The sequence below is a fragment of the Clupea harengus genome, chromosome 7 (assembly GCF_900700415.2).
Source record: "Clupea harengus chromosome 7, Ch_v2.0.2, whole genome shotgun sequence".
NCBI classification, from domain to species: Eukaryota; Metazoa; Chordata; class Actinopteri; order Clupeiformes; family Clupeidae; genus Clupea; species Clupea harengus.
In genome coordinates this window covers 26,241,643-26,253,403 of record NC_045158.1, presented here as the reverse complement: position 1 = coordinate 26,253,403, position 11,761 = coordinate 26,241,643, and the positions used below count along the sequence as shown (strand labels likewise).

The 11,761-nt window shown below is 42.4% G+C and overlaps 1 protein-coding gene across 2 annotated transcripts; it reads left to right on the top strand.

Moving 5' to 3' along the window:
- Positions 1 to 818: 818 nt before the first annotated feature.
- On the top strand, positions 819 to 8,022 carry LOC105891672 (TNF receptor-associated factor 2-like). 2 transcript variants are annotated; one of them, XM_031570957.2, is made up of 10 exons: positions 819 to 1,116; positions 1,651 to 1,729; positions 2,063 to 2,161; positions 2,528 to 2,689; positions 2,901 to 2,975; positions 3,485 to 3,559; positions 3,857 to 4,396; positions 4,601 to 4,778; positions 5,275 to 5,423; positions 6,441 to 8,022. In XM_031570957.2, the coding sequence occupies exons 1-10, from the start codon at positions 863 to 865 to the stop codon at positions 6,657 to 6,659; spliced, it is 1,830 nt and encodes a 609-aa protein (XP_031426817.1). In that variant the 5' UTR covers positions 819 to 862; the 3' UTR covers positions 6,660 to 8,022. The 2 variants fall into 2 exon arrangements, with proteins under 2 accessions (XP_031426817.1, XP_031426818.1); XM_031570958.2 differs by having other exon boundaries at positions 823 to 1,116; positions 3,893 to 4,396.
- Positions 8,023 to 11,761: the final 3,739 nt, after the last annotated feature.

Here is an 11,761-nt window from a genome sequence, read left to right as displayed (position 1 = left end):
TTTTAATATATACCTTTTGTACGCCGGTAAACCAGAGCAGGTGGGGAACGGCAATAACGATCAGTTTAGAAACCATAGATTAAATAACTTTTTCTTTATCACACAATATGAAACCAGTGTTGGGGATTTCAAGACTGATAATAGAATTGAAAAAAAAAAGATGGGTTACTGAAGTGGAGTAATATTACAAGACACGAGAGATGGAAATACAATTTTAAAAGTCTGTTCAAACTGTCGCCGACTGCAATACACTAAGGTTTTGAATCCGAAGCGAGGAGATAGGAATAGCCTAGGGGTGTTGTCATCATTATAGAAAGGCTATAACACTGACGAAACTATCGATAAAGGAATCCAGTCAACTGTTAGACTGTTTCCGATGTCTGGACTGTCTCGTATACTTGTGGACGTCTGCTAAAGTTCGTTGTTGAGATTTGAAATGTTAATTTTCAGTTTTAATTAAAGATGCTAAAACTAAGGTGTATGTAATTTGTTAGTGCAATTGACTTTTGCGAGTGAGAGGTCACCGCGCCCTCTAGTTTGAGAACCACTGAAGCGCCATGGTTGTGAGCCTGTTGATTCAGGGTGTTCTCCCTTGAATGGAAATGGGCATACTAATGTCAACATTTGTGTAAACATTTGATGAGGTTATATTTCGTTGACATATAGAGGAAATGGGAGCCAAACTTATAAACATTGTTACCAGGTTCTTGGATTGACCAAGAGGGGTGGTAATTCTTCTCTTAAAAAGAAAAACATCCTCACCCTACCCTGATCACATTTGATATATTTGCACAACTGCTGTATTCCCCCCTTGCAGATCTGTGTTTCTGTTCCTTCCAACTGCTGTTCAGAAGTGAAAGCTATGGGTAAAGCTTCAATCATTCCCCCTCATAGCCAGAAAGCCAGGTCACATGTCCGTGCGGGAATAATGGCTGCACAGGAACCATCACCACCATCTTCATTAGAAGGCAACAAACCTGGATTCCCTAAGAAAATACTGGCCAACAAGCTTGAGGACAAACATTTGTGTAATATTTGTCAGAAAATTTTAAGACGGCCTTTCCAAGCCCAATGTGGTCATCGCTTTTGTTCATACTGTTTTAACAAAACTGTGAGGTAAGAGCCGTTCCTGAGGCAAGATGCTATTAGCTAATGGTACTAGCTGGTAATTCAGGAGCTAACCCAAGCCTGTTGGCTAACGTTTGTTAGCTTGGTAGCTTTAGACATAATGAGGGGTGCGTTAGCATTGCACATCGGACACAACATATCTGGTCTCAACAGGCAAAGAAACAATCAGTATTTTCCTAATGCATCCTTTTTCCTTTGTGAATTGTTTCCATTTTCCTTTCAGTTTCCAAAGATACCAATGCCCAACGAATGAAATCAGTGCGTGCTTGTTGGCTGAGATTTGTCATGTGTTGCTATCCAGTCTTCTTTCCTTATGTTGCTACCCTGTGGCGTGTGACCCACTGCAATTCTCACTGCTGCCGTAATGCAACTATATTACAGCTACATGATGAGGGCAGTTGTGATAGAAAAATCATTTCCTCGACCGTTGTTGTGCATAAGTCATGGTAATATAATGGAAGAGTAATGCATATTAGTCTGTAGTTTTACTGTGGCTGATGGTGGTTCTGTATGACTTCACAGTTCTGGACCACAGAAATGCAGTGCTTGTATTAAAGAGGAGATTTTTGAGGAACCAACATCCATTCTGAAACAAGGCTGTGTAAGTAACTCGATTTCACTTTACTCAGTTTTCAACTTGTCAAACATGTTTAAACAAACCTGATAGTTTACGTGGAATGTAATAGGTTAGAGATGGGCATTAGTGTTCATGATTAAACGCTTGAAGGAGCAGTTTTGGGGACTCATCTTTTACTGTGTTTTAAGCAGAAGTATTTTAATTAATTTATTCAAGAGCTATTTTAGACAACGATTTAGTAATATAATGCTTTGTTTCGTAGACTAATCTCTATAGCGAATAATAGTGAAGTTATTAATATTGAATGTCTTCTAAGAGTGAGCTAATGTTTCCATCCTAACCATGTTTCTCTCTCAGGCATTTCCTGACAACGCAGCGAGAAGAGAGGTGGAGGCTCTAGCGGCAGTGTGTCCCAATGAAGGCTGTTCCTGGACGGGCAGCATTAAAGAATACGAGGTATGGAACTTTTTCACGAGGTATTGTTGATATTTGCAGGCTACAGTATGTATTGAATTGATTCATTTGTATTTATTGTGTAGTTTCTAGAGATTTGACACTTATTTTTGGATGTTGCTGCAAGATACAATTTTTATTGTAAAGGATACATTTTTTTTATTTTTCCACTGAGTATTATTTCAAGGGTACTAGTAGGTACAACTTGGATAGAACCATTGATCTATGAAAAAAAAAAAGATCCGATTAACCTGTATCTAGACTATAAGGTACAGTATACCAATTACATGTTTCAAGGGTGAAATATTAAAATCTGAAAATATTGCAAATAAAGTTTCAAGATTTCTTTGTCATTCTGTGTCTTTGTAGCTTACCCACGAAGGAAAGTGTGACTATATGATCATCTCATGTCCGTCCTGTAAAGAACTTCTCCGGGCTAACGAGCTGGAACGTCACAATGAGCGTGAATGTCCAGAAAGAACATTGAATTGCAAATACTGCAAAGAACCTTTTCAGTTCAAAGATATTAAGGTAATGTCATTTTCTGGTTAATTTGTTAAAAAATCATGAGCATGCATTTTTTTTTGTATTCAAACAATATTTACCTTTAAAATGTCTACATAAAACCATAACAAATAAAAGGTGGTATTGTATTCTGCTGAAATAAGCTAAACAAATCATTCATAACTCATAACTGGGATTTTCTAGTTCAAATCACTAGTTTCTGTCTTGATATTTTTAGGCTCATGATGAAATATGTCCAAAGTACCCAATGATATGTGAAGGATGTGCCAAGAAAAAAATTCCCAGAGAAAAGGTCAGCAAGTCAAAGTTCATTTTTTTTCCACGTTCCCCTCCATCCCCCATTCATTTGCATCACTGACGGAACAGAAGGTGCATGGACGTGCTGTCCTTAAATTAGCTGGCTTTTAAGATGCCTAATCAGAGTAGTGTGTTTTTAAGCCCTCGCGGTACTTAAGTAGATGAGACGCGATGCATTGTGCCAGAGGTAGCATTACTGCCAGGACTGAGTGGCTCCCCAGATGGCCAGATTGACGCTCCGTGCCTCTACCAGCTTGAAGTGAAAGATTACAACTGGAAGGTTCAGGGCTGGTTGCATCTCTCTCTTTTTTTTTTTTATTCCTTTTATCCATTCCAAGAAAGTCAAGTGCATTATTGAGCCGGGATTTGGCTAAGTAATTAGCTCCACTTAAGTAATGTGTTTTCTTCGTGATTAAAAGTGCTTTTCACCTCATTGGTCTGTCTTGGAACGACATGTGCATAGTTTGATGTTTCAGTCTGTTTCATTTTCCCTCCTCATGACAGTATGTGGACCACATCAAGCTCTGTACTAAATTTAGAGCACCGTGCAGATTTCATGTGGTTGGCTGCGATATGTCAGTAAGTGATTTTTCAGATACTCCCCCCCCCCCCCCCCCCCCCCCCCCAATGGATGCTGTAAATCTTAACAAAGAAATGCCAGATATGTCAAAATCAAGAGTCGGGTTTAGCAACATAAACATACTTAATTCTTTTCCCAAATGGGATTTTTTGGTTTGAAGATGTTTTGTATGTATGTGTGTGTCTGTCTGTGTATATTGGAGAGTCAGCAGCATTATGATTTTCTGAGCTTTTATAACTTAATACCTGGTTTGTGTGCGTGTGTGTTTGTGTGTATATGTGTGTTCGCATGCGTATGTGTGTGTGCGTGTATGTGTGCCCGTACCTTTTCAGGTGGAGAAAGAGAAGATCCAGGAGCACGAGCGCGCCTGCTCCCACGAGCACCTGAACCTGCTGCTGCACTTCATCATGGGCGTCAAGGTGAACTTGGAGAGTCTGCAGCCCCAGAGCCTGGAGCTGGCCAGCCACAAGATCCACGAGCTGCACCAGGCTCTGCAGGACCTGGAGCAGAAGATGGGCCAGCTGGGTGTGGGGGCCCCCGTGCAGGGCGCCTGTGCACCTCTCCCTCTCCCTCTCCCGCCCACGCCCACGCTCTCCACCTCCTTCACCCCGCTGCCCACGGGCGTGGGCGCGGCTCTGGAGCTCCAGCTGCACAATGAGAAGACCAAGGTGGCCGAGCTGGGCCGGCGCTGCCAGGAGCTGGAGCTCAAGGTGAGCACGTTCGAGAACATCGTGTGCGTGCTCAACCGCGAGATGGAGCGATCCTCTGCCACCATGGAGGCCTACAACCGCCAGCACCGCCTGGACCAGGACAAGATCGAGATACTCAGCAACAAGGTGAACACACCATGTGTGTCTGTGGAAAGAAGTCCAACATTTACCAGGTCATCATCCATCACCATGATGTGCTCCCACTTCATACTTTTGTTGCATTGGAACTTAATGAAGCTTTATGAGGTTTTATTGTTTCCATGTTTTAACTCTTTTAGCATTTATCACATTGAACCTATGTTTGAAAGAATCTCTTTTCCCTGGTTTCAGGTGCGTCAGCTGGAGCGGACAGTGGGCCTGAGGGATCTCTCCATCGTGGAGATGGAGGGAAAGATGAGGGAGATGTCGGCCGCCACATACGACGGCGTCTTTGTGTGGAAGATCTCCGACTTCAGTAAGAAAAGGGCCGACGCCGTGGCTGGAAGAGCTCCTGCAATGTTCTCCCCAGGTGAGCTCCTCTGAGAAGGGTTTCCTCAGCCCGATAATGACGGATGGCATAGCTGCAAACACCACGACTGCATGGGGTCAGAGGTGACTATGGCACCTCACATGATGAGACTACACAATCTGGAGACGACTGCTATCAAAAGTTTGTATTTGGCTCCTCCAAAAACAAACAACCCACATCTTGAAAAGAGCTAATCTCCTTGCTGGTTTATGTTTGAACAAACTGATCAATAAAGATCGAAATGACATCTTTGTAACCCTTGACTGTTTGTCTACTGTTCAGCAGAAGCAAGTTCTGCTAGTGTTTTAGGAGATCAGATTGCATAATCACAATCATATATGAGCCGTGATGTGAGTCAGTGCTCTGTTCGATGTCACATAAACCTACTAGCTGTTGATGACTGATGGGAGCATGTTTGTGCTTGTTGTTTTCCAGCCTTCTACACCAGTAAATATGGCTACAAGATGTGCTTATGTTTGTGCTTGTTGTTTTCCAGCCTTCTACACCAGTAAATATGGCTACAAGATGTGCTTACGCATCTACCTGAACGGGGATGGAACGGGACGAGGCTCTCACTTGTCTTTATTCTTCGTGGTGATGAGGGGACACAGTGATGCCCTGCTCAAGTGGCCCTTCAACCAGAAAGTAAGCCATACGTGTAGAAGTAGGTCTAGATGTGGATTAGAAACCAGAAAGTAAGCCATACGTGTAGAAGCAGGTCTAGGTGTGGATTAGAAACCAGAAAGTAAGCCATACGTGTAGAAGCAGGTCTAGGTCTAGATTAGAAACTGAGGCTGTGACATGGTGGGCAGTAGTTGCATAACAGATTTACATGGTCTTAAGTGGCTCATATGGTGGTTTTGCCCCTTTAAAAAACGAGTAATAGTTGTGTTATTGCATTTCCCTATACATCCTTATAAAGTCAGAGAGGAGTCAGGAGTTTAAGAGACACCCAACATTTAAATTTTGATATTAACTACTATACTAACTTAAATGAACTACCAAACAAAGATAATCGGTTCAAACGGCAAGTCACTGCTGTCCCAGCAATGTTACTTTGCGTTTTGAATAACCTCGTGTTATGAGATGTACCATTTTCTATTTTGAAATACGATTTCTCTTGATTGTTGATTCCAAATGTGCCCTGACCTTGTAATCTTCATTGATGTCATGGCGACGTTTACTGCTGGAGATGTTGTCTATTGCTGCCAAGTACACAAGTTCCAAGAACACCACAGAATATTCTACTAAAAAAAACTTGTGTCGATGCGTGTGTGCCCAATGTGGGTTGCATTTGAATTACTTCAAACAATTTATCGTTTGCTCCCATTCAAACTTAACCCAATTAAGCCCTCGTAATACCAATATAAGACTTGCGTGTCAATGCAGCACTAGGTTTGGAAGAAGGCTCTATCAAATTAAAGACTTCACTGTCTAACTTATTTTGTGTCTGACCGCAAACCTCAAACAAAATAATTGTATTTTTGGGTCAATAGTTTATCTTTCTGGGTGTTGCCTGTATGATTTAGTCAATGTGGGGTTACAGAGCTAAGTTAGAGCGAGGAGATGTTTCTGGATCCTAAACCTCAATCTGCCCTGCTGTTGGTCCTCCCAGGTGACCCTCATGCTAACCTCAATCTGACCTGCTGTTGGTCCTTCCAGGTGACCCTCATGCTCCTGGACCAGAACAACCGCGAGCACATCATCGACGCCTTCCGACCCGACATCTCATCCTCGTCTTTCCAGCGGCCCGTCAGCGACATGAACATCGCCAGCGGCTGCCCGCTCTTCTGTCCGCTCCCCAAGCTCGACTCCAAGAACTCCTACATCCGCGACGACACCATCTTCATCAAGGCCATAGTGGACCTGACTGGTCTGTAGGTGTACCCCCAACATCCCACCCCACCCCACCCCACCCCCGCCAACCACTACCACCACCACCACCACCACCCCCTCTTCCTTTCCTTTCTATCCCTGTGCCTCAATTCCAGAACTCTTGCCTGAGCTCTCAGCCATTCCACATGCGGTCCGAGTTCCTGTCTGATCTTTCGAAGCGTTGCACCCGGAGCTTGCCGTTGCCTAGCGGATCGTCGCGAACGGCACAGCGTTGTGCTGAATTTGGACACGGCTAACCCGCGTTCCGACGCTGCAGACGAAGCGAGGCCCACAAACCGTGCAGTTTTCCTCGGGTTCGGGGTCGAATTGGGTCACTGCAGAGGCCTGCGGCCATAAAGGACCCTTTCCTCTGCGCGCTGGTAGAGGTGGCTAGCTGTCAGCTGTGATTGTAATGTACAGAACTTCCTTTATCGCCCGTGCCGCGTTTGGTAGGCACATTGCCTTTACGGAGATCGAAGACTTTCCTTCAGCAGACTGCAGTTTCTTGTTTTTCTATTCTTTTTTTTTTTCCTGCTTCCTCTTTTTTCAGGTCTTCAAGATCTGGGCTTCTGTAGCTGTCAGCGTGCTTCATGCTTCGCTTATTTTAGTCCTTAACCTGAGTGCATTTCTGCATAGACAGACGTGGAGTTCCAATAACAATAAGCAGTTGCCCATGATTGGCCTTTCGCATCTCTAATCCGCTACGTGAATCTTAACTGCTAGTCTGTGGCAAACCGTATGCATTGAAGTCTTCTGACATTCCTCCTTAGCTTTGTGTGCCTATGATCTGGACTCCTGTGTTATAGGTATATGGCATAATTACATGTAGTGGTGGACATTGCTTGATTTCCATAAGGTCCCAAGCACAGACATTTTAGGAATTAAAAAAAAAAAAAAAAAAAGAAAAGAAAAAAAAACAACCGTTAGGGAGAACGTGATGTGTACACGCGTGTCTGCGTGCTTGTGAGCACTTATTAGGCTTCTGTTTTTCAGTACCAGTTGTTTTCGGGTGCCCTTTTTGCTTGGTTTGCATATTGGATCTGTGGAAGATACATTCTAGTTAGCAGCAGATCAGGGTTGCTCATTGACCAGAAAAGGGGAGTTGATTGTCTCTTCGTTCCACGACACGACTCGACAAAAGACATCAGCCTCAAGAGAAAAGAGTTCACACACATCAGCTGTCGACTTTAACTTCTCAATCTTAATCCATAATCCCACTCCCCGCCAGTCAGACAAAAACATCGACAAGAAAGTCAGGTTTTGACAGAAGGTCTCTATATAACTCGATGGAAATGGTTCTGTATCAGTTTAAAGTTGTGAAAGACGTTGGTATTTAGCGTGATTGTTTTCTGCCGCCGTTTAAGGGCCAGTGATTTAGTTGTGTGTGATGTTCTCCTGTTTTGGGTGTGCTGCTGCTGTCGTGCTGCTTGGGTCTTCTCATAGACGCCACTCTGACAAAAACAAAAAAAGAAAGACAGAAAAAAAGAAAAGTTAAAGAGATATCTCTTCAGATGTACTGTCCTGTGAAACCGTGAAGAAACACTGCTCTTGTTTTTTTTTTTGCAGTGTAAAAGAAAAAGAAAAATGTTTTTTTTCCCCTCTTGAGAAGCATGAAGACAAATCTTTGGAATCACAATAGATTTAGAGGTGTGGATATTGTGTGACCGTGTACAAGGCAGTGCATAGCCAGATTTTTGGAATAACCTTCATATCGACCAACAAGCCATTCCTCTAAAGGGCTTAATCGTCTTCCACAATGGGACATTTAGTTTCACTTGTTTGTTTTCTGGAAGTTCCGCTTATCTTGGCATTCCATACTGGCATTCTGGCATTCCATACAGAGATTAACTTTTGCTGATGCACATTGACCCAGCCTATTTTCAAACCAATCTCGATGGATATTGAAATCTCTCTGTGCATGAGAAGTTTCAGTAGAAATTGCATATTGTAAATAATGGGTTTACTTTAGTAGACCAGACATTTTATTTAGTATTCCTTTTCATTTTTTTATTACTGATTGCAGTATGGCAATGGCAACAGTTGTTATGGTGTGTGCGCGTGCGTGCGTGTGTGCGTGCGTGCGAGTGTGTTTATATTGCTCATTTAAGTATAAATAGATATATAATGCAGTGCACACAGTTTTGGTGTGAGCTGTCAGTATAACATAAATATTAATTATATATCTATAATGTAATTATAGATTCTATGACTAAATAATGCATACATATTTCAAGTTGGGATGGTTTCAAAATATGTTTGGGCTTCAGTGAACATTTTTCCAGCGCATTCCCACGCAAAGTCTTTATACAAACACACGTCTGTGACCTCCTTCTCCTCCCTCTCATTCTCAAGAGTTCACCGAGCGCATTCTGGTTGAGTTTTCAAAAAAAAAAAAAAATGGCTGCCGTTAAACCCGCTTTATTACTTTGCCCTAACGAGATTCCGAAAGTAGTCTTTTGTAAATACAGTAGGCCACCAAGTTTGACGTGAACCTTTGGTGTTGCTAGCAAAACTAGGCTAGATGCTCTGGGGTTTTTACAGGGCAGCCATTTTGCATGTAGACACTACTCGTTTGCTTCTTATAAGTAGCTGCTGAACTAAACACAAAAGCTTGATTTGTTATACACTTAAGCTTGTGGCCCATAGTATGCCACCTAGGAATACACGGTATGATATGCCATTTGAGATATTTATACTAACATAAAGTGACCTTCCTCTTGTCCTGTGTGGCATCTGTCTTTCTGGTGTGTTTTCAAAGAGATTTGATAAGGGTTATATGCAGAGCTTTAGACGGTGAGACCGAATGTTTTGCAGACTGATCATTCCTGTGTTTCACTTAATTCTAAATACACTTTCTCACAAAGTACAGTTTTTTTTTTTTTTTTTTTTAAATATTGCTCATCAGCTGTTATTCAGCCTACATTGAAATATGCATTTGCATGCTTCAGTATTCTCAGTATTCTTTTAACATTCTTCAGTTCTGGCAACTACAATACCTTACATATGCTTGCATTTCTTCACTTAATGACTTATTAAAGATTCTTTCAAAACTAGGCTATTTCGAGATTTGTGTACACTTTACATTTTCAGACATTTATCCGACGGCGGTCGTGGTCAAAGTACTTGGTCAGCATCAACCCATTTGTAACTTGGGCATCATTACTTCTGCAGTTTGTCACCTTCAGTTTTGCCATATTATTGTTGGGAGGGAAGCCAGTAACATTTGATAGCCTTTTAAAGACATGTACCTGAGCTCCTAAATTTGTCATTGTTATTGTAAGAACTTGTCATCTACTGAATTAATATTATTATTATTATTATTATTATTATTATGAATTATTATTATTTTTCTTGGTTTTTAAAGAACCAAGCGAATTCCTCTACATTCTTCAGTTCAATTTGGTTTTGAAATGTTCATTATTCTGATTGTTACTATCCATTGTTGTGAAATGTACAATGATGAGTGGCAAGTGGATGCAAAACAATTAAAGAAGTGATGTTCAAGGTAAATCTCTGTCTTTGTATCCCTTTCCTTTGGCAGCGGTGCACAGATAGAATGACTGCATTTGCGGTGAAGAACATTCGACCGCATTAAAAAATGACCACCACAAGGGGGCGCTCTTGTTCTTTTTCTCTTAAAAGAGGGGTGTGGAAATGATCATTGCATTCTCAATGTTGTAGATGAAATAATGGCAGAATCCGTTGCCTATAAACCCTGCCCATAAGCTGTCTCTCAGCTATTGGTAAATTGTATAGCGTTACACACACACACACGCACACACACACACACACACGCACACACACACGCACAGCGGTACCTTCCTTCATTAGTCCTCAGTTTTAGATATGCTCAGATTTATCATATGTTCATTCTATTAAGTCACCATACTGGGCACAAATGGATACACACACACACACACACACACACACACACACACACACACACAAATGGACACTACAGACACAAACTCCCACATAAACACATACACACACCATACACATACACACACACACACACTCAAATGGACACTACAGACACAAACTCCCACGAGACAACCTGTTCCTCCCTCCTTGTGTCTTCTTCCTCTCTTCTGAGAGTGTCTGCTCTTCCTCATACGCCCACTCAGTGCTGCGTCCTCGCTGGGCTTGATCCTCAGGAAACAAAGGGTGGCCCTGAAAGGTTCCTGTTCATCATTCTAGCCTAATGGCTATTGCAGAAGCCGAGAGAGAGAGAGAGAGAGAGAGAGAGAGGTCTTGCTACTTGAGAAATCTGTGTCTCCTCTCTCTTCTCGTTGGGCTGAGTGTGTGTGTATGTGTGTGCGTGTTAGTACGTGCGTGCGTGTCTGTGTGTGTGTGTGTGTGCATTCTTGTTTATGATCTCTTGAAGTAGTCCTTAAGGCCCAAGATTTCCCATTTTTCTAGATTATTTACAGCCATGAGTCAGCTTTGCCTTGGGACATCAGCAGCTTCCACAGAAGCCTGTCTGTCCGTCTCCCTTGATTCACAGAGTCTCTGAAGACATCCGCTCCGGAAATACTATCCAAATAATATTTCTCCCGAATGGACAGTGTGGGAAAGGTTTGATTTTGATGACCAAAATCTGGAAGACTCATTCAGTGTTATGTGGCAATTGGGGAAAAAAAGATTGGTCAGCTTACAGTACGTCTTTATAAATGGTTGTTAGTTAATGTTTCATGGTAGCGTGGGTTTTATGACTAGAGATTGAGATTGAGAGTGTGGGAAAACTTCACCTATGAGCAAAGTAATGGTGCCTGAATAAAAAGTGACTGGTCCTACTGTTGACCAGCCTAAACGAATATAACAATCTCTGTGTGTTTCTCCTCTTCACTGAAGCATAACCTCTTGTTTGTCAAGGGAGGCATGTCACCAAAGAGCCCATGGCGAGCACAGATGAACCTTTGGGAATACCTCTTCTAGTCTGAGAATGGATGAATCATGACCACCTATATGTGAAGGACTCATGGCTGATATTCCACATGAGCCCCAGCCGCTGTGAGACCCTTTCAGGAAGTGGCCAGAATAGTCCTCTGGCTCTGTCTTCTGAAGCTCTGGTGAGGAAGGCAACAGAAGGCAACAGAAAATATAGG